This window comes from Dermacentor variabilis, chromosome 8, assembly GCF_050947875.1.
Source record: "Dermacentor variabilis isolate Ectoservices chromosome 8, ASM5094787v1, whole genome shotgun sequence".
Lineage (NCBI taxonomy): Eukaryota > Metazoa > Arthropoda > Arachnida > Ixodida > Ixodidae > Dermacentor > Dermacentor variabilis.
Genome location: NC_134575.1, coordinates 27661107 through 27684799, shown reverse-complemented (window position 1 = coordinate 27684799; position 23693 = coordinate 27661107). Strand labels below are relative to the sequence as shown.

Here is a 23693-nt window from a genome sequence, read left to right as displayed (position 1 = left end):
ACCCTCACTCGGGAACAAAGCTAGCAAAAGTACCCTAAGGCCATTCCCGAGATTATTGAGTCTGGTTTTAAAGGGAATGCTGCACATCCAGCGCACTCGACGGCATCGAGAATGACATAGTTTGGGGTGCCCAGGACGCCTGGGAATCATCCAACCAGGACGACTTCCCTGGTAGTAGTTTTGTCGAAGATGCAGCTTGCGGCACTCATTAGTGAGATTTTGTAGTGGAGCTTATGGTAGATAATGTTTGTGGTGGTCATTCATTTCTTCCTAAAATGGAATGTGTTGACCTATATATTCAGATTAAATCTTTTCTTCCTTGGTGAGTTCACTACATAGGGGTCGACCTGTACTTGTGTTCAAGCTACTTTTGAGTAAATATGGTATAGTACTTTTAGTCCCTAAACCTGCATGTATAAGAGATGTATATCAGCCACCGAGCTGTCAGTGTGGTTTTTCCATACAAATAACTTCTCTTGCTGTGTGCGGTACTAAATTGAAGCTTTCGTTGTGAGCCCCCCCCCCTCGAATTTCCCGAACATGACTGCTGGAGGCTGTTGCTGTCTTGTCTTGTCGCTGGCTTAAATCTAAGCTCCGTCATTTACAGGGAAATCTGAGGCAATGGCTGCAGAACCCCGACTGCTATGACGAGTACAGCGTCATGTACTGTGGCGGGGAGCGGGTGGCCATCTACCTCAACAGCACGCCGGAGCCGACGGTCATCAAGGACAGAGAGGTACGTGCGCTCGGGTTCGCTGACCTATTTGCTGGCTTGCTTGCTGCTAGTTGCCGGTTTAGCTGGTACAGCTAATGCGGGTTCTAATTTTTCCATTGTAAGTTCTGGCTGTATTACTTCTAGGGATGTGGGTAAGCATGACAGTCTTGGTACTGTGTTGGAAATTTTGTTTGCCTCTGCATGCACTTCGTGTTGCATAAAACAGGTGTACTGCAAATTTGCATCGCTGCTGCTTTCTTTTTTTTCTTCTCTCCAAAGTACCCAGTTGTGCATGGGGGGAAATGTAAGCTCATTTGTGAGCGGTGCAAGAGGAAGCGATTGTTCTTGTAGAGCGAAAGTAGGTTCCACACTTGTAGAAGTAACCCGTGCAGATTGCATTTATTCAGGAAACTTTCGGCTGCAACTTTTGCTTCCAAAGCACTCGCTGACCAACATGGGTTGGGAGACAAAAAATATCTTTTTGTGTAGTGAAATGGCTAGGAAAATTAGCCGTAATTCTTTTTGTCTTCAGATGTCCCTAGGTGGACGAGATTTGAGAGGTCCTTTTCTTCGTATTAATAGCTTCCTCTACTGATTCATGGCTCCTTCTTTCTCTTATTATTTTATTGCTTCTTTCCAGCCTTACGCACTTATGTAGCAAGGTCCATCTTGAGCTCTGACAGGAGGAAGAACTTATGCGTACGTTCATTAAGTTCATCGCGCTTGTTAACTGCGTTTCTTCTATACAGTTTACACAATCATTCAGAACATATTTTACAAAGGTGTTCGTGTTTACTACAACTTCAAGTTTAAAAAAAAAGGTCAAACTGATGTGTACAGTCACCGTCATCTTTGCTTCAACACAAGTCACTGTGATTATTCTTAGATGGTATTCCACAACCATAGAAATGTTCAGAACTCATTTCGCCCATGCTGCGAGAAACGGATGTCGTGGTGTACATTGTTGCATTTGTGCAACATAGCAACTTTCCACCGCTGCGAATCGCTCAGGTATAGTAAAGGTCTAATAATATAGTCAGTCAGATGATACTGATATACAATAATGTAATGATAACATATTGTTACGCGAAGGATGAGTCAGTAAGAGGAGCAACTATGAACAGGTTATATTTACAACAGCGGTTGCAGCGCTGACCGGTTAGATTCACAGCACGAGCCCAGTTCGTTCTTCCTCCTCATTTTTCGAGTAATGGGGCCCACGCGCCTCGTTCAAACATGCAAATACCACACTCGTGTAGCAATATAATAATAATGATGATGATGATGATGATGGTGAAGGCAATAAAGAAATGTAGAGAACAAATGAAGATATAAAAAACATTTTGTTTTGCTTCATTGTTTCTAGAAATAATCGGCTTACAACTGGCAAAACTAATATGTGCAGAATATGCAACTTTTGGCAGTCAAAGGGTAACATGATCCTATTTTGAGGCACTGTGAATCATAGCCTGATACAAAAATTACTAGAGGAAGCACTGACGCTGGCTGCAGTTATTTTGCTACCATAAAAGTTATGATCAGTACGACATGGATCTGTTCAGCTTTCAAACATTGTGGTGTTGTTTATTACGCTTTATACTCTTCTAAATTTCCAAGAAATTGTAGCTTTCTAAACCGAGCAAGGCAAATAGTGTGTGCCCACATGTGTAATCATGTGCCTCGTTGCATCTAATAATGCAAAAATTTATTGAAAGTGGTCAGTCTGTGAAAGTCGCCAGGCCGTCTCAAGCCTAAATGACAGAGCTTAAGCAAATCCACGTGTCATTCCCATGCTACCGGCATACTTGCAGTTTGAATGGACACCCTCACCGTCTAGTGATTTGTGCAGGAAACTGTATGCTTTGAGTGACATGAGTCACTGCCGTGTGTGCGTGCAACTGGCTTCGACCTTCGGTGAGGTCATGGTGAGGGGTTGCTGTGACACCCTCTTGGTCCCTCTTCTCTTTGTGCAGCGTTGGTCCGACAGCGGGGTGATGTGGTCTCCGCTGGGGTCCTACTTTGCCACCTTCCACCAGCAAGGCATAGCCCTGTGGGGCGGGCCCAGCTACGCCCAAATCATGCGGTTCAGCCACTTTGGCGTCAAGTACATCGACTTCTCACCATGTGAAAAGTGAGTGTAGGACATCCTTTCGGTTGTAGGTGTTGTGTACAGCGCGTGAGCAGGCGACCGGACAAAAAGCTCTCGTATGCTATGTCATGGCGTCAAGGCTGCCAATAGCTGTGTTACGTAAGCCCAGTGAAGTTGGGTCAAGTCGGCTTGTCGGGCCGGCATCTGGTCGTCAAGTTCACGTCAGCACTAGCGAGTTGGGCCAAGCGAGTGTCGAGGCAAGTTCTCTCTACCACCGCAGCAGCATGTGCTATGGAGTTCTGCTGCAGCGCTCGAGGTCGTAGGTTCGATTCCTGGCCACTGTGGCTGTTTTTGGATGGGGACAAAATGCAAAAACGCTCATGTACTTAACTTTAGGTGCATGTTAAGGAACCCCAAGTGCTCAAAAGTTAATCTGGTGCCCTCCACTGAGGTGTCTCTGGCTGCTCCAGTTTTGCCTTGTGACTTTAAAATTCACAAATTAATCAAATTAATAAATAAATAAACTCATGATGTCATCTCACAAAGCATGTAAGCTGTGCGCGCAGTGAGCGTGGCTGAGATGAGTCTCTCTCTATGTTTTTTTACGCAGCTATCTGGTGACACTGAGCCCGCCATCACCTGAGGCTTACGCAGCACACCAGAAGGGCCTTCCGCCGCCCGACGACGGGAGCCAGACAGTGATAATCTGGGACATCCGGACAGGCCTCAAGAAGCGCTCGTTCATCGCCGACGCCGAGATCACCAGCTGGCCCCTGTTCCGGTGGAGCAGCGACGACCGCTTCTTCGCCCGCATGTCGGTCGACATGCTCAGCATCTACGAGACGCCGTCGTTCGGCCTGCTGGACAAGAAGTCGCTCAAGATCGCGGGCATCCGCAACTTCTCCTGGTCCCCAGTGTCAAACATCCTGGCCTACTGGGTGGCCGAGGACAAGAACGTGCCGGCGCGGGTGACCCTCATCGAGGTGCCCTCGCGCCAGGAGCTCCGTGCCAAGAACCTCTTCAATGTGGCTGACTGCAAGATGCACTGGCAAAAGTCGGGCGACTACCTCTGCGTCAAGGTCGACCGCTACACCAAGGCCAAGCGGGAGAAGAACGAGTGGAAGTACAGCGTGAGTAGCGGCCGCCTCTTATTTCCAGTCAGCGTCTGATTTTTCAGGCTCGCTAGGGAACGCGAAAATGTGCAGAAAATCGGGCAGTCCGACAAGGCGAATGCATGCACTTTACTGCCCCCAAGGGCTAAGATCGCCGCAGGCACGTCCAAAATAGCCGCAAAGGCCTGCCAGTATACTTAATGGTCGTGTCGGTGCTCATACTGTGACAGGAGACAGTGGGTGCATGCGTGTATACAGTCAACAACCGATTTTTCGCACCCTCTAGGGAACGTAAAAACGTCTGAAAATTCAGGCAGCCCAAAAAAAATTAATGCATGCAAAAAACCGCACCTTTTTTCTTTTTTTCTCGGATCTAGAGGTAAAGGGCGAAGTACCAATGAACGGCTAGATTCGGCTAGTTGTGGTTCAAAGCAGTGATATGCTTCGGCTGCAAGTCACATCACGTCAAACGCAATTTTTTTCTTCTCGTGAGTGCACTACGCGCATTGAAACACTTTCTTCGTATCAGTAATGAACAATATAGTAAATATCGGAAAGTTTGCGACAAAGTAGCCATGTCCACTTTGAAGGCACAGAAACAAAGGTGGGCACGCTTAGCTGCCCGTGACAGAAACACATGGCGGGCATGCTGCGGAAACTGCGGCATTTGTCTTCACTACTATCCTAATACGGCACGTTTCCGCTAAGGGTGGGCGAATATGTTAGCCCTGTTACAAGTGTCGGCGTATGAATAGGTACACTTCGAACATATCAATGTAAACGTGGCCACTATCATTGCCGCTCGCGATTTGTTGCGTGCCCACGAGTGCAGACGAGAAGAATTGAAAGGCACCTTTCTTGTTGTTGTTGGCCAAAACCATTATGATGCCTACAAATAATAAAAATAAAGCCAAGGTAAGTTTGGTTGTAGCTTCTTTTTTTTTCATGGAAGTGCGGAAAGTGATGAAAGGAATGGAATGGGGCACCTGCTTAACCCTTTGAGGGGTGATTATTTTCGCCTAATGCGACCGCCCAGGGTCGATTTTTTTTATTGCAGATTCCAATTCTTAGGGACTTATATAGGAAAAAATGTACTGTAGTTTTTCTAGGGTGACTGTAAAGTGAGAAAAAAATATTTTGAGTTGGTATATATGTACTCTTCATTCATGAATAACAACGATAAAAAAGGAAATAAACTTATTAGAATTAAAAATTTGATGCATTATTATACACATAGTTCAAGGCTTTGAAAATGCACACACGAGAATATGTCGCAAGACTCAAGTGTTCCTGCTCTTACACTAATATGTACATCCATAGCGTAATAGAACTGCATAGGTGCGCGCACTCAAGCAAACTGTGTGGTTGTGTGCCTGTTAAAAAAGCAGAATGTGTGACGAACTTCCGCTAATCTTCATCCTATCGCCAATCAAAGGCAATTTTCGCGAGTGTCCAAAAAGAAAGGAAAGAAAGCAACGGAAACGCATGCACGGCTGCATCCTTCCTATGCACACCCCTGTGAGCACTAAACGAGCGAGAGACAGGCGGTCGCGCTTTGAGCGATTAGTAAAGAGATAGCCATCAGTTTTGTAAGCGCAAGAAGCTGAAACTGCCCGCTGAACCAAACCCAAACCACCGTCCGCCAATGCGTGAGCAGTAGTATATAAACACGCGGGAGCAAACTAGCTCTAAAACAGACCATGCAACGAAAACAGAGAGAGGGAGGCACGCGAAAAAAATTCCCTATATTCCTACATAGTGGCAGCATATGACAGAAAAAAAAAGTTAGGAAATTGGCATGCTTTTTAAATGAACAGACGGCGCCATAAATATACGGCATCGACCATTTTCGGACTTGTTCGCGGCGCCGTATATTTACGTCTTTGGCCCTTGAAGGGTTAAGAATGTTTGGTGCGTGTAGACTGCTTAGTATGTCTTTAAGAGTCGTTCACGTAGCATTCGACAGCATTCAACAGATGGTAAGCGCGATCGTCATTAACTGGACTTGGCACACGACATATCGCTGCGACAAGTTCGGGGGTGCGATCATTACATGGGAAAGATTGAAACTAGAATTTTGAAGACAGAATACAGGGCGTGATCATTACACGAGTGCAATCATTATGCGTGTAAATACGGTAATCACTGGGATTAGCCGCACAGCACCGAGGGGACAATTTTGACTATAACGCCAGTGTGGCAGCTTGCCAGTCATGTAAGATGGCGTGCATCACACAGTGTCAGGGTGCTGTCGCCCGTCTACACCGAAGAGTCAATTGCTAGTCACGCAAAACGTTGCGAAAGTGATTTGATCTCTGAAAGTGAACAACCGAGAATACCGCCTCTGCTGGGTGCCTAGCAATGTGGAGGTACAGCGTCGTGCCTGCATTTCTCTCACATAGAAGCATTTTCAGATATTTTTTTCGTTAATATTAGTGTGTCAGTTTATAATTAATATTGGATATAACGAAGCAATTTCAGTGGCAGCTGCAGCTTTGTTATAGTGAGGTTCAACTACTAAGCATCATTCGCACGCTAGCTTGAAGGATGGAAGTGCCCCAATTCCCGCTAGTAATTTTAGTAAGAAGTTCTATGGGTGAATGGACAACACACAGTGCTGACTTAAGCTGCTTACTTTGAGAACATACACATTCAGATGTGTATTTTCTCAAACACTATAAAACTATAAAATTGGCTCTGTGTGTTTTATTTATCTGACCTTGCCTCTTTAGCGCTACTCAGATTTCCAATGTTACAGAATTACTGCGGTTTTCATCTAATGTCCTCGACCTTTCTGGTGGCAGCTTGGAAGATTTTAGCCTGAAAACAGCGCGACAGACAGTGACATGCGCTGCACGGTGACAAAGTGACATGTAGCTGCACTTTCTCACACTTGGTTATCAGTTTTTGCATGTCCTATAACACTGCATTGTTTCCCTGCTGATGTCATAGAGCAGCTGACCCAGATGCTGCACTTACTTGATTCCAACACATGCCCAGTTTCTGTGGCTTTGAAGTGGAACACGATGTGTGCCCAAATCTTACGGACACCCTTATTTTGTAACAGGAAAGATGCCATGCCACTGATTTTGGCTACAATGAGTGGACGAAACCTGTGGTAAAGATTATTGTTACCTATGGACTACAATATGTTGTCATCCTTGCAGTCCACTGCATTCGATATTCTACATTCCTTAATTTACTCGGAAACCATCGAGAACAGTAGGGTGGCCTGTGCTTCGGCTGACCACTTTGCCAGGTCGTCCTACAACACATGCTGCCATGAAAACCAGAATATAGGTCGACGCGAAATGTTGGTCGAACCCCTGCTTTGAGGGGCATAAAATGGGGCTGGGGGGGGAATCCAGGTCACCTAAGAACTTCTTATGAGCTGGGAATGCAAAAGCATTAATGTCCAATTGAATGCCGCTGAGCAGTCCTTCGAGTTTTGCGCCGTGTATGTATTGGGAGAGTTGTCGACGGTGGTGGATTTCGCTGCCTGCCTCTTCGCTCGTTCTGCTGCGTTCTTCCGCTCCCTTACTTCGTCCGCGGTGTATTGGCTTGGATGGTCACGTTCTGCCACTGCTGAGGCTGCGGACGCCAACAATGTAAAGGCATCAGACTCCATAGCAGTATGCACTGTCCGAGCCAGCATCACCAGCGGGCAAGGCATGCTCGGGACGGGGCATCGCAGCCAATGGGAAGTTAGGTGCCGTTCTTTCGCTGCTACAGACGCTGTCGGCTTTTTCACCGAATGGGCCTTCTGACGCTTAGGCATCAAAAAAAAAAGAAAAAGGTTGTTCAGTGCACTTAACTACAGCACACACTTTATTTCATCAGTACACTTGATTCGTTGTGAGAGACGAAAACTGCACGGGAACTGTGAGGATTCTCGTCCGGGTGATGGTTGCTAGTCACATCTGACATCCTACAGCACATCACCGGCGATGTGCAAGGCGCGTAACATTGCCATATCAAGAAACGAACGGCACGCACTGGGCGCCCAAGGTTGAATGCCGACAACCACTGCAGCTGACTTATGTCCTTACATGGCTGCCAGCCATTCATTTGTTTTGATGGTCTAGTTCCTTTTATTGCAGCTTCAGGTGTTTCGTGCCATGTTGGCCCACTACGGTGACCGATGAGGCTTATCTTCTGCGCTGTTGAATAGCCCCAATGGGCAGCTCTCGCACACAATGCTTGTGAATAAATTGCACCACGATGTCTTCCAAGTTTAACACGAACAGCGTAGTGGCCGTGGAATGAAGTTTTCAGTGAAAGCCAAAAAGTTGGAACTTGCCGGGGTTGCACAGTTTCATTGTTGCAGCGCCACCGTGCTCCCATTTGCATCTGAGTATTCTTATCACATCGTTTTTGAATGCACCGCTAAAGTCAAGCCAAGCCCTGCTGATTGCAGTCAATTTCCCAACCTGTTTTCTTTTGGGGAAAGTGGTGTTCACTGGAATTAAGTGCAGTACCTGTTTGCACAATTTGTGGTGTTTTGTGGCATTTGTGCGACATTCGATAGGTTACATAGGTTGGTCTTTTACTTTATTTAGACACGTATACAGTGCGTTACTAGTTCATTTTTCTTTACAAGTATTTTTTTATTCAGACATGTACGCAGCGAATTAAGAGTGTTTTTTTTTCATGAGTAGTACTTTACTTGCACAAGGTGTACTAACAGTGTTTTGCCCGTCTTGCAGGGGATGTACTTCAACTTTGAGATCTTCCTCATGAAGGAGAAGCAGATTCCCGTAGACAGTCTCGAGATAAAAGGTGCGTGTGCGTGCTCCAACGCTCGAGTTTGCCTGAGGCTGCATTCTCAGTTTGATCACTTTTACAGATATGTTCACTATTGTGTACAGTAACGTCCAATACGACGTCTCGGTAGAGCGACTCTTGTTCTGTCCACTGGCTTAGCCGATCAGCAGCTGCTCCCTGTGACACGTTCAAAAGGGGTCAACCCACAATACAGACCCCGCAAGTGTAGCTTCGTTGCCTGTGAAGAGCTATTGGACAGCGTCTTTGTCTGTTTGCAATTGGGCAGTTATACGTGGGTGCATTTAGAGTAAACTCTCCCTCCTCTGCTTGTTTAATTGTCAAAGTCGTATGTTCCGCTGTCACTGAAATAGTAAGTCTTCACAGTTGAAGCCACCAGACATATCAAACACCCCTTGCAGCCAATAGTATTTGTTGCAGTACAGCTGTCTGCTCTAACGGCATCATCTGTTTCTTTCTCGTGACCTTGCCCCGCGCGCAGACTCTATTGTGGCGTTTGCCTGGGAGCCCGTGGGCAGCAAGTTTGCCATCATCCACGGGGAGAGCCCGCACATCTCTGTGTCCTTCTACGGGGTCAAGCCTGGCGCATCGGCTGTGCTGCTCAAGAAGTTTGAGCGCAAGCAATGCAACCATCTCTTCTGGTCGCCCAGCGGGCAGTTCATCGTGCTCGCTGGCCTGCGAACGTGAGTGCGCCTCCTTTGCCTGTCTGGATTGTCTGCTGTGAGCCGCTTTAAGGGAATGTGTTGTTTTGATAGTTGGTCCATACTTGCAGGCCTTGACAAGCACACACCTTGAAAGCCGACTGCAATTAAATTTTTTGGCTCGGTAAAGAGCCTAGTTTCAGCTGGTGTTGGTATCCCAAGCAGCCTCTGGGGAAAATCTTATGTTTGAAGTACGAGTGGATGCGTCACGGAAGGGTAGCAAAAGTAGATGTTTTATTGTGGTGACAATTATACGGACGCTCGAGGCACATTTCTGCCATTGGTGCTGATGACACTGTCGTACCGTCACAGTGCTGAAGCACATGTGCAGACGAGAGCTTCTTTCTCACGTTTGCTCGACCCTTGTGCGCATGTGTGAGTTGCAAGAGCGCTACCCGGGAGCCTTTTCTTCTCACAATTTGCCTATGCCTTGGTACTTCGGAGGAGAACGCACTTTGCTCTGTTTGTCCCTCATCATCATCATCATCATTTATTATTCCCTTAAGGGCTGCATGTGGGGTATATTACATGGGGGGGGGGGGCAATACAATAATACACACATCGAAGGGATGGTCCTGTACAAAGCATCGGAAAGCAACAACTGAATAGACACTCAAAAATATGCGTACAGAAAAGAAACGCAGGTTTTTGCATGATTAGTTGAAAATATGGGCGGTTAGTGACTCTTGAAATTTCGAAGGGTTTCACTCTACAACAACGCCGAGCTGCTATGCACACTATGCAGCAGCATACAAATGTTCCCTAAATAGACTTGTTCCTGTTTCGTGGCACTGCGTAAAACCATTGCACTCATGGCTACGAGGTCCTCGGTTCGACACGACAATGTTTCTGCAGTATTAAAATTTTGTCCCAGTTTGCACCTTCCAGGTCAAAGGCATTGTAATTCCATTTGGAAAGGAGTAGGTGGCGGAGACAGCTGTGCTACGTAGCTGACGACCTTGGCACTGGCCGTAGTAAGAATGCCAAAGGCGCAGCTCAAAGCGGCAAGTCGTATATTACATGTGCCCCAGTGACGCAGGTCGACCACTGATTAGAAAGAAAAAAATTAAGCTGCTGCTTCGCCGTTACGGACTCTGCATCAGCCACTGTGATCCCTTTTGGATGGAAGTTTAAGCGGCAGTTAAACAGCAAAGTGCACTGTCCTCAGTGGTACATAGGCAAAGGCGGATTTAGAGAAGCAAAAGTCCCCAGGTCTACCTCTTGCAACTCACTCACACATGCGTAGAAAGTTGGGCAAAATGTGAGAAAGAAGCTCTCCTGTGTAATATGGCTGGGCAAATATTCAATGTTTTCATGTACAGTCACTGATGAAGTCTTCAGACTACAAAAAAATTGAACTTGATGGATATTCCTGACTTCATGAATTCACCGTCAGGGTTCCCATAGATCTGATGCATTTTCACGACCGATTATTCACGCGAATTTAGGCCCCAAATTCGATTTTCCGGACTAAATTGCCCGTTCCGAGCCACGCTACTCCCAATTCTTGGGAGCCGACATGTTGGATTTTCCCGCTGCCTTGGCCAATCTTGACTTCGAGTGGCCCGCTCTATAGTCTCCAAGATCGGGATATGCACGTTTTCAATAGAGAGAGCGCAATATCCTCAAGTCTCGGAGGCCATGCCCACTCTTCCTTGGCTGACAAAATGCTCTAGGGGATAGCACTTTTTCTTGTTTACATTTCTTTTTCAGTCAGCACTATCATCATAACCACTTAATGCATGATCCATGTTTATTAGTTTATTTATGTTTAAAGTTTCGGTTGCTATTTGCACGTGGTGTGTCCACAGAGCAGGTGTGTCTCGGAGACGACGTCGCATCTTTGTGTGTGTTTCTGCAGCTTTGGATTTGTGTGATCGGCACTGCTTGTGCGCCTTCGTGAGAGCCAAGTGGCGCAAAGAAATGTGGCTCTCTTCTCCGATCTCTGTGGCGATCTCCGGCAACAAAGATCACAGATCGCCAACGCGATGACACTATTGTCAGACCGTATACTGAGACGACGTCACTGTTGCGCAAATCCAAGCAAATGTGATCTGGTTGCCTTCAAGTGTAGTATTAGGCAGGTCATTGTAAAAGATTTTGTTAATTCGCTCTAAGCCTAATATATTTTATTTTTCTGGCTGAACAAGTTTTTGGACTATTTTTCGGTCCATGCGAGGTCCGAGAAATCAGTTGACAGTGTACTTGATTGATTTTATAGTGTTTGGTATTTGCTTCCGTTTGAATTTCAGTATTCGGAACAAGCTAATATCAATTTGAAAATGTACAATCAATAGTTTCTATTTCGGGATTCATGTCACATTGCCATTGACACGGCTCAGGGCCAACCAAAACAAGCTAAAAACGAAGCCACCACTGGGCCACCATGCCACCGACCAATTTTTCAATTGTTGAAGTCTCGGATTCCACGCAGCGTCTCTGTCAATTTCTCGGATATCATTCGCATACACGGTGTTGGAAAATCTAAAAACCGATGCCATTCAAGTTGTCCCCCATATCGTCGATTTCCTTCGCGACTTTACCTCTTGATGACCAAGCCGCAACTTTGGTTGCGAACAACACCTGGTGAAGCAGTGCTGACAAGGTTTAATGGCCAAGGCAGTATCGCTGCGCCGAAAATTTGCCAAAACCATCACGTGAAGTGTTGCCACCCGTTGAGTGGCTCATCGGTGATTGTGTCGAGATCGCATGCACGGGATAGACTGGGGGCCGTAGAATTGGAATGCACGGGCACTTAGCCGTAAACTTTTGCTGGTGTTAGTAAGTTTGCGTGCCTTCTGAATGGAATAGGCCAAACTCCTGTGTAGGTAAGAAGCACCGAGCCTAACAGCCGGTACCACGCAGTTGGCGCTGTCAAGGTAGTAGGATACTGCATGTGCGCTTCGTGGAATTGCGGTGGCATGCGACAGAGATTGAGGTGCACACCGGGCAAACATGGAACACCCTGCAGACTTCACCGGCATGAAATTTAAACACGGTGGAAGGCCGTGATATGCTTCTAACTGTTGCATTTTCCCGGCTGATACGTCACATCTTCGCAGTCCAGACCTAAAGCTCATTGACTTCTGTGTATTATGTTCCCATTTGATATGTCACCGTTGTGTAATGTTCCCACATCTTATGTTGCACTCGAATGCAGTGGTCACTTAACTTTAACGCTGCAGGGGCAAATTTGGACACACGACATACTGTGCACGATTGCAATTTTTGTTGGCTTCCCAAAGTCAGCTTTGCCGCAATGCAGCTGTGTTAAGCGGTGAAGCATATCTAAAACGGAGGGAGGTCACTGTTATGGAATATTATACAGTGGAATCTCGTTGATACGATTCTCACGGGCACCGAAAATAGTATTGTCCAAAAATCGTATTATCCAAAACGGACTCCAAAAGATCGCGAATAATATATACTTGGCACAGAACTTGCTTTTATTAAAGCACATTAAAATAATCCGTCACTTTGCGCTGCACTTTTTGCTTTTCGAGGTCCTGCAGCAAGCTTTTCTGGAACTCGTAAAAACGAGTAGCAGTTTCCTCGCTGAGCTCCGCAGACGCGACAAAGCCACGAAGCCTGTCCAAAGCTTCGAGAGCACCGTCAGTATTTAATGGCCGACGATCGCTGTTGCAATCTCCGGCGTCTTGGTTGTCATCGTCGTCGCTCTCCTCTTCAGCGGTAACATCTGCAATGATGTCTTGGACGGTGCGCAATTCACATGTCGCCAGTTGGTCGTCCGCCGATACAAACTCTTCCGGAGACGCGTCGACATTGAGGTCACCCCAGTCCGGGATGTCAATCTCTGCGCCGTCATCTCCATTTTCCTCAGTATCGCCAGGTGCACAAAAAAAACCACACTTCTTGAAGCAGTTGGCGATGGTGTCAGGTTTGACGCGATCCCATGACATCGCCAGAAAATGGATGGCATCAAGAAGATCCACCTTCAAGCTGGCATCTTTCCGGTCAATCTTGGCCAAAAAGCGTCTGATCAACAAGCTCCTAAAGTGAAATTTCATGTTTCTAATGATTCCTGCATCTAGGGGCTGCAAGTGGCTGGTGCAGTTGGGCGGCAGGAAAATTACTTTTACGTTTTGCAGCCACGAAGTATCGACAGGGTGCGCGGCACAATTGTCGAGAACCAGAAGAATTCTACGGTTCGCGGCACGCATCCGGGCATCCAGAAATGTGAGGAACTCTGTGAAAAGGGCTCCGGTCATCCATGCCTTCTTATTCGCTTTATAAATGACAGGAAGGCGTGGGTTATGCGAAAAGCAGCGTGGCTTCCAGTATTTGCCAATGACAGTAGGCTTGAGCTTCTCGGTTCCATCAGCGTTGCAGCACAACAATACGGTGACTCTTTCTTTGCTTTTTTTTCCGCCTTGACACGTCTCACCTTTTATGCTGAGACTTTTCTCGGGCTGAAGATTGATGAACAACCCAGCTTCATCTGCGTTGAACACGTCCCTTGGCTGGTACTGAGCAATCACCGCCGGCAGAGTCGAAAGCCAGTTGGAGACCTGATCTTGGTCGGCAGACTTCCCTTCGCCGGAAACGGTTTTATACGACAGGCCATGCCGTGTTTTAAAACGATGGAGCCACCCGCCCGAAGCTTTAAAATCTTCGATGCCCAACGAGAGTGCTATCTCATCAGCTCTCTCGCGAACAACTGTCCCGTCCACGTTCACGCCCGCCACCCTTACTTCCCTGAACCATGCCAGAAGAACCTCTTCCATCTTGCCATGCTGGGCGCCCCTTGTTTGCTTCACGCCGGCGCCGAAGACTTGAATGTTCTTCTGAATTTCTTCTCGCTTGCCGACGATCGTGTTCAGCGTGGAGACAGGCAAACAAAGTTCGCGTGCCAGGTTGACACGTTTCTTCTGCGGATTTTCGTCGACTTTTGCTAGGACGTCGAGTTTTTCTTTCAGCGATAATGCTTTACGCTTTCTAGACATGGTGAAGCGCACGGGTGAAACGCGGCACCAAAACAGAAGAAACGATAAGGGCGAAGTGCAAGCTGAACGCTCGAAACACCAAAATGGCAACGAGAAATGGCAAGCACAAAGCCAACAAAGCCTACAGCATCGTCAATGCATGCGCCAATCACTGCTTCTTGGTCACGTGATTTTACCGTGAGTACTATGTCTTAGGATAGATGGCGCTAAAAACCTTCGGTGCGTTTGGTGTGCGAGCTTGCGAAAATTGCTCCCAGAGGCCGCCACACTGCTGCAGGCGCTGTGCAGAAGCACGGCCGGACTCTAGCCGAGCCGAGCCAGGCCAAGCCTCGAGCATACAAAGCGCGCGTCGCCGCGTCTTTAGTCCGCCGTGCCTGTCGTTTCGCTCGATGTTAATTTCAGTAGCTCTGCCCACCCGCTTCAAAGGACTGGCTCTGATGTTATCATCATACAGAAGACGTTTCCGGGATCGTATTATCCAAACCGACGTGGAAATACGATCGTATTAGCCGTACAAAAATGCATTTACCTCTATAGGGCATCGGCCGGGAACGAAAAAAAAATGTATTATGCCGAAAAACGTATTTAGCCAAATCGTATCAACGAGATTTCACTGTAGTATGTCTCTCTTAATTATACGTGCATTCAGAGCTGTTTCTGACATGGCGGTGGATATTTCGGGACTTTCCTCAGTGTTACATTTTCCCAGCTGTTACGTTTATTTTTGTTGTTTTACATTCAAAAACAAAAAAATATCAAAAACAAAACCCTTCAAAAACATATCAGTGGGGTTCTACTTCATGCTGAACCCCAGCATTGGACAATAATCCATAAATATATTTTCTGCGCAGCTGACAATATTGCTAACATTGTAAAGAAATGTTGAACTTTCGTTTTTGCAGAAATATATCTGCATAAGAGCACTGGAAATAAACTTGCCATCTAGGCAACAAAGATTGTTCTCCCTCACCTTCCTTTTTTTCCTCCCATGTCAGGGTTTTATCCAAACACCACAACTATTCACTTTGAGCCAACAAATTGGTATATTTATTAGCCTAATTGTGCAATACGAAATTAGGCTAATATTAGGCTAGTTACTATTAGGCTAATATTAGGCAATTAGGCTAATAATAATAATAAATACAGCAAGTAAGGCCGCACTTTTCTTCGCCAAAATATCTCCTTTACAAAGTACATTCGATTAAAATCTAAAATTTACTGTTTGTCCATCCCTGTACTGTACCTGTCACTCTCGGGCTGGTTGAACCACCGTGCTTGCAACTCGCTTGGGCACTGGCAACCAGGGTTCCTTGCAGTAATTTTCGTAGGAGACTCGTATGGCCATGTTCACTTTCTCACTAGGGCTGGTTGTGAAAACTGTCTTCTGATCTTTTGGGTCATGCTTGAGATGACTGAGTGCATACGCATGTACTTCCTGTTTGCAGCATGAACGGAACCCTCGAGTTCATTGACACTGCCGACTTCACTATGATGAACACGAATGACCACTTCATGGCCTCGGATGTGGAGTGGGACCCCACCGGACGTTATGTTGTTTCCGGGGTCAGCTGGTGGCTGCACAAGGTTCGTTCCTGTTCCTGACCCGCTTGCAACCCGTCACGTTATTGACCTTTGATCTTTGAAGTTCTTGGTATTTTTAACCCCATCGATTGTCAGTGTTTTTCTACAGATGGTTCTCAATTTAACAAAACTGCAGAAAAGCGCCAGTAGACGCCCACGAGCAACATGGTATTTTGCGCCTCACTGTTGCGCGGGCATGATGCGAGCGTTCTTATGAAGCCGCGATGTCACTGAAGTGCTGTGGGCTCACATGCTGCTTTCTTTTGAGTGCAGCGCTTGGAGTGGGTGCACCAGTTCAAAAGCACCGATCATCTTGGTCAGCGTCATGATTAATATGCTGTGATCGCATTGATGCGTCATGGACAGCGTCCTAAATGAGAGGGGAAAGGAAGGATGTCAGCTACCAGCTCACCACTGCTACGCTAGACCGCAACAAAGTGGCAGCGAGCAACTGGCGAAATGCGCATCAACCCTGATGACAAAGAAGGGGCAAAGATAGGCTTGGAGCATGGCCTAGCTCACCGCTGCTACACTAGGCTACAGCAAAGGGGAAGCAAGCAACTGAGTAAATACGCGTGAACAGTAATGACAGAAAGAACAAGTAAAGATGAGTTTGGAGCATGGACTGGCCTTGCCTAGTGTCTGGCTCGGCTAGCAACCTGCCGCCTAGTAAAATGCAAGCACAAGTGACACTGCCAACACTGCCCCGTTGGATTTTTCCTGGTATTTTCGAAGTTGAGATTTTGAGATATCCGAAGTTGGGCTCAAAAGCTTTTCGAGGTAGGAGGTGAGAGTTGGATCGTGGCAGGGAAAAAAATTGACCTAATCGTCCCCGAGTGGGCCTAGCCAGGTGACGTTGAGTTTGCTTGCGTCTATGGTGGACCAAATAAAGTTGTTTCGCTCGCTCACTCACCTAATCGATATTTCGAGACATCGGAGTTTGACTTAACGAGATTATACTGTAAATAAAAATTTTGTTGCCCATGCATTATTTCAATGGGTTAAACTACGGTTATAACAAAACCAAATCTGCAAGATCCGCAGTAACATTGGATATGGTGAAGCGAATATTTGTGTAATTACAGTTCAAAATATGTTCCTCCGGAGGCAGTCATTCCAATGTCTCTTTCTTTTTTTTTTTTTCAGTAGATAGTTTTTGGGGATACAATTGCTTTAGCGTGACTTGGCACTGAACACATCTACGGGCAACAGCCTTCCTGGCTCAGGGCCGAGGTAGTGTGCTTGGCACTGTGCGAGAAATGATATCCCTAGCAGATGCCGATGCTTCAGGTGCAGACTAAAGCGAAATCTCACAAAAGTAATCATATCACCTAAAGGAATTGACGGGGAATACGGCCCCCTGTACAGCGACTAGAATAACACGGGCTGTGCATCAACTGACGCGCCTAGCTTCTTGTTGTGTATCGTGTGTGTCGCGTGAAGTGGTGCTCGTAGCGGCAGTGTTGTCGTTGCACTCTTGAATGCGTGTTATAAACCGCCGCTCTAACCACAGCCTGTCTGTAGGGCATGCATGGCCAAGGGCTCCTGACTGGTTGTGCTCCAGTGCGCTTCACCACAATGTACTCTCAGTAGTCGGCCAGTGGTGTAACCAGGAGATATTTTTTTGAATGGGAGTAGGAGTGCTTGCCCCTTGGCTACACCTCCTGTGCATTTACGCCATCTTAAAAAAAAAATGTACGTTTGCAGGTTAGGTAGCATGCATGTCTCATGCCACGGCGGTGTTGTTCGCGTGCAGTTGACCGGTTGACAGGCGGGCATGAGTTTCGCTGGGCTTTGACGTGACTGCCATGCCGCCGCACAGCCGTTATCGCTGAAATTGGGCACATAGCACTGAGTACCGTATTTACTCGCATAATGATCGCACTCGCGTAATGATCGCACCCCTGAATTTTGTCGTCAAAATTCGATTTTTTTTATTTCCCGTGTAATGATCGCACCTCGAAATTGCCGCAGCGATATGTCATGTGCCAAGTCTAGCTAATGATGATCGCGCTTACCATCTGTCGAATGCTACGCGAACGACTCTTCAAGAAAAACCAAGCGGTCTGCACGCACCAAACATTCTTAAGTAGATGCCTCATTTCATTACTTTCATCACTTTCCGCACTTCCATGACGAGAAGAGGTACAACCAAACTTGCCTTTATTATGTGTAGGCTTTATAATGGTTGTGGTCAACAACAACAAAAAAAAGCGCCTTTCGATTCTTCTCATCTGCACTCGTGGGCACGCAACAAATCGCGAGCGGCGACGATAGTAGCCACGTTTACACTGATACGTTAAATGTGTACCTTATTCATACGCCAACGCTTGTAACACAGCTAAGATATTCACCCACCCTTAGCGCAAACGTGCGGTATGTATTAGGATAGTAGTGAAGACAGATGCCGCAGTTTCCGCAGCATGCCCGCCATGTGTTTCTATGTCACTGGCAGCTAAGCGCGCCCATCTGTTTCTGCCCCCCTCAAAGTGGACATGGCTACGTTACTGCCGCAAATTTGCCGATATTAACACTATTATTTATTACTGATACAGAAGAAACTGTTTCGATGCACGTAATGTACTCATGAGAAGAAAACAAAAAAGTTTTCACAAAAAAACGGAAAAAGAAGAAAATTTTTTTTTCTTTTTGCGGGGAATTTAACCTGCGTAATGATCGCACCCCTGAATTTGCGTCAATTTTTTCTGACAAAAAAGTGTGATCATTATGCGAGTAAATACGGTAGTCGATCTCTGTGATAACGGCATTTCGGTGACTTGCCAGTCAGTCATGCTGGAGAACATAGTTTGGCACAATGTCGAGTGTTCTGACGCCCGTCGACACCAACTAGTGAGTTGCTAGCCACGTCAAATGTTGAAAAAGCGATTTTTATCTCTGAAAGCGAACAGTCAAAAATACCACCCTTACTGGGTGAATCGCGATGCCGACGTACGGCGTCAAGCTTCCATTACTCTCGCGTAGGCGCAGTCTTGATTTTCTTTCACTGATATTGCTGTTTGATTATAAATAATGAATAGTGAATGTACAACAAAGTAACTTCAGCGGCTTCGTTGTGTTGTGGTTCAGCTGTGCTGACTGTTCCAGTACTGACTGTTCCTGTACTGATCGTTCCCCTGCCAAGTTATTCATCAATTTTCTTACTGGACTTTTCATATTACTTAGAGGCTGGTTCTCTATCATCAGCTTCTTTTGATTCAGAGTTCATCAACAGTTCCTAAGCTTGTGGAGATGTGGAGATGTGCTTGCCACACTGATCCACCATGACTGCCTTGCCAAGACAGACTGACCGTTCACTGAGACACTGGCTCCACCTACTGTCGGAAATATAACCTAACAAGCTTTGTAGGCTTAAGATCACCTGCCCAGAGAGAGCACAACATGTAGGCAACTTTCTTTCTCGCACGAGTTGCTTTTGGAGAGGCAGGTGTAACGTGCTGTTTAGGCAGATTGAGTATACTCGGAGGTGGCAGGGGGTGGTGGCGAGAGGGAATGCACTAGTTGTATACGGAGTGGCAGAAAAAAAAAAAAAGGCTAAAACACTGAGGCTGCACCAACTCCTCTTTGCTCTTCTGGTGCTCTCATGGCTGAGTGCTTGCTGTTGTCATGTTGTGCAGACGGACAATGCCTACTGGATCTGGTCCTTCCAAGGGCGGATCCTCCGCAAGTGCAACCTGGATCGCTTCTGCCAGCTGACGTGGAGGCCCCGGCCTCCTTCTCTACTCACCGAGGAGAAGCTGAAAGAGATTCGCAAGAACTTCAAGAAGTACTCGGAGCAGTTCGACCTCAAGGACAAGGCCTCGCTTAGCAAGGCGTCCAAGGCACGTGCATACAACGCCTTTCGTGAAGTTTTGTGAAAAATTTTCAGATTTCTGAAGCAAAATCTGGCGGGGCTTGCGAAAAATATTTGGATACTCAAGCATTATGCATTCTTCCGTTTTCAAGTTCTGTTTTGAATACATTGAAGTTCACATTCAGCAGTGTGGGAGCATGTGGCAAGAAATCGAGGGAAATAACTGAATTTTTGAGCTAGAACTTCGAAATGTGCTTTTGTTATATCACATTATACCAATCGTAGATGCAGCTACATACTGAAAAAAAAAAAATTGTGGTTCTAGCTGCTTTGGGTGCTGAGTTATCAGCGCTGGCAAATTACAAGGAGCCAAAAAAAGTTAATTGTCAGAAAATCGCAAGAAAACTACTCAAGATGGGAGGGTCACAGGTTTGTAGAGTTAATTTTGTTACTATTATTGATCTGTGAGTATTGATTTATGTAGCAATATACTTTACAGGTTAGTGAAAAAAGTGTAGTAGATTTAAAGAATGTCAGTTTTAAAATTTGATTTTTTTCCCATGATTTTTGGCCTCCGAGTAACACCAGGCTGACCCCTTAAGATTGAGAGTTGACAAATAGTGTTGGGCAGGCCATGTAAAGTGTTTAGCAAGTTGCGGGTGGCCTATTGTAGAGTAGGAGAGTAGGTTCACAAGGAAGGAAAGTGTGGTCAAGGACAACAAGAAAGCTAGGTGGTGTGGTGGGGTAAACTTTACAATAATAAGGGTGGCCTATTGTAGAGTAGGAGAGTAGGTTCACAAGGAAGGAAAGTGTGGTCAAGCACAACAAGAAAGCTAGGTGGTGTGATGGGGTAAACTTTACAATAATAAGGGTAAGCTGAATGACTCAGGGAGAGGGTAACTGGAGACCAACAGGAGAAGCCTTCCATCCTACAGTGGCATAAATTACGATGATATTTAAAGGATAGTCCTACTCAAGTGCTATTATTGCTGCTTCACATTCTGCAATGCATTTGCATTCATCACCTTCTGAGTGAAAATGCCAGAATTGGCTGATAGCAGTTTGTGCAATGGCTTTGAGGCACTGTCATTGTGAGAAATGTGCTGCGCAATTCCTTCTTCGCATTAATGCATTTGCTGTCATGCAGACTGCGACTCCGGTTTTGTTTCTTCTGCAGTCTGAGCACCAGAATATATATCGGTGAACAACATCCACTAACATTAAGTGCGTTCTTTGCACTAGAGGCAAAGCCTTGGACAACGAAACAAGTAGTTTTTTTTTACACTTCAGTCACTGAATAATGAAAATACCTTTTGTCACAAATACTCCTGCATGGGATTACATGATCATGTTGAAATGTTTTTAATTTCTTTTTCAACTGCGATGTAGCAAGCTTTGATTTTACGCAGTTTGATATTTAAAGAAGTGCTTTCGATTCCCCATAGCCTAATGCGATGCAAAGTTCGAAGCAGCAAAGGGAACTCAGTGTCATGCCTGATTTACCATAGCTACTAAAACTCGCCCTCAGTTGTAACGCACACCTGCTTACCGTGACCTAAAGAAAGAAAAGTTATTTGCAGTACCGCACACCTCATTCTTCCATACAGAAATACAACTTTCTCTCATTTGTCAAAAACAGATTTACTCCCAATGCACTAAAGTTGCGATAAATAAAAAAAAACGTCGCAGTTCTGCCCGAAAGACGAAGCATCGATTACGTTAGCAAAGTAGCAGACAGCTATACGAAAAGTAAGGATAGTAGATTTATCGGCCTTATAGACTTTTAAACATTTGCTCACTAACAAAATAACAAGCACAATCTCACACATGCACAAGCACACATGAACACATCTCACTCAATGACACGGAAACTCTATCAAAACACTGGAGTGACGAAGTTCGGTAGCAGGAGTGAGCGAATTGGCCTTTGTGCGGCCTCTTGCTTCCATGCGAACTAAGCGACGAGAACACAACACGGTACACCCAGATGCGTAGACTCTGTCTCCATCGCAGATTGCTTTCAACATAGGGGCCATGCAACCACACTGTACATCGCAGCAGCCAGTGTAGAACGCCTCTCCTGTTTGCGCCAGCCCCGCACGCAAATTTCGGGAACTCGGAACGCCTTTGATGCGGCCTGGTTTCCATCCGTCTTCGCACACATGATCGCTTTCCTTTTAGTTGCGGCATCATGATGAACTCGGCATGTCTTTGCAGTCGGCACTTCCCTGCTGATAGAGCAAGCGCAGAAAACAGGAAGACTGGGAAGAGGGACGGTGCAGTAACCTAAGCTAAAGGAGGCATTACGTAAGCGCACATACTACAGCGCTGGGGGAAGCTACGGCAGCTAGGCTTGAAGGGGGTACGAGGCGGCCATTTTGATGGTGATGTGGTAACGCAGATTTAGGGTCGCACTTGATTCTAATGCGCACGCAATTTTTTATCCGTTTTATTGGGAAGAAAGTGCACATTAGATTTGATTAGATACAGTAGCTAAGATTTACAGGAAAGTATGGGTAAAATACGGGGGGGAATATCAGTCAGATTTTAGCTCATGTGATGGGTACCATTGACCCGTTGAAAATGTTAGCCACCCTGCGGAGGAATACAAGATGCACCCAATCCACTCGTTTTGCATGAGGAGTGCATACGCAAGAATTATTCATTTTTGGCTTTGAATAAATTGAATATTACTGGCATGAATGTTCCTAAGTTCTGTGAATTCAACTAAATAGTTTTCCAGTCCCATTAATTTCGTTGACTTCGTCACATTTCTTGTGCCCCTTTTCTTTTTTTCTTTTTCTTTTTTTAACATTGCTGTCGGCATGGACATCTTGCAGGAGGTCATGGAGAAGCGGAAACGGATGTTGGAGGAGTACCGGGCCCTCCAGGAGCGCAAGACACAGGAGTACAACTCCATGCGCGACATCCGTATGCAGCTCCGAGATGGTGAGTTCGTTTTATACGCATAGCAGGCAGTGCTGCGGAAGCTAGTGCTGCAGTTTTGTAACCCAAGTGCCACTCCAAGCATATCGTAGTACAGTCATTGGACAGGGATGCTTTCTGCAGCGCAACTGTATGCAGTTAGATATCAATATCATGAAGTCGGTAAAATAGTTGCTTTACTCCACTATATAACAGTTTCTTTATAAAGTCGATCCCGGATTATATCAAGCTCGGATTAACTAAGTCGGTAAAACCAGCAATTTGTTTCATCATATCGAAATTTCATTGCATAGAAATGTGATCATGTATACGAATGACTGCTGTCTCCGGTAGAATTTTCTTACACGGAAGGGCCCACAAAATTTTTTGAATTATGGCACAATCACAGAAAAATTTAAATGAGAAAAAAAAAATTAATTTTGTTGGATTTGAGAGTCGGCGATAAACAATATGGTTTCATGCGGTTTGACGATATCCTCACATCGGCGGTACGAAGCAAAGCCAGCCGCTTCTGCATCCACTCTGCCTTGCAGCTGATAATATTGCCCGCAGTGGGATAACGCTTGCATGAAAAGCGTTGGCAGCAGGGAGAAAATGCTTCGTCTGCCTCTCGCTTTAAAGTGTCTCCGAAACTCGTGATTACGCAACCTCTGGTACTAAATGCGGGGGAAAACAGCGCACGTGATACCACGCCATGTTGGCACTTCCACACTTTGCACATGTACGCGACAGATTACCTCTAAACAGAGCATGCAGGCTGTGTATGCACTTGGCTGTTCTAATTACCATGCGTAACCACGACTGTCCCCCTCCCACGGTTGTACGCGCTTGATCGCATTAGTGGGAGCTGGCTCTGCTACGCCCGCCCCCCCTCCTTCCTTTCCCCTTGCTAACGTGAAAAGATATGTTAGAAGCCTGCGCTCATCAAACCACCATCCTTCTCGGCTCACCCTCGCACACTTTCGCTCACTCCCAAAGAATACAGTGCACAG

The 23693-nt window shown here is 46.1% G+C and overlaps 1 protein-coding gene across 1 annotated transcript in view; it reads left to right on the top strand.

The window, feature by feature from the left end:
* Nucleotides 1–23693, top strand: part of eIF3b (eukaryotic translation initiation factor 3 subunit b) — a 41791-nt gene that overhangs the window by 17091 nt on the left and 1007 nt on the right. Inside the window, exons 5-12 of the mRNA XM_075701583.1 lie at nt 608–736; nt 2689–2846; nt 3415–3934; nt 8623–8695; nt 9180–9381; nt 15809–15947; nt 19580–19783; nt 22596–22704. Coding sequence (XP_075557698.1) covers nt 608–736; nt 2689–2846; nt 3415–3934; nt 8623–8695; nt 9180–9381; nt 15809–15947; nt 19580–19783; nt 22596–22704 — 1534 coding nt within the window. The remainder of the gene's footprint in view (nt 1–607; nt 737–2688; nt 2847–3414; nt 3935–8622; nt 8696–9179; nt 9382–15808; nt 15948–19579; nt 19784–22595; nt 22705–23693) is intronic.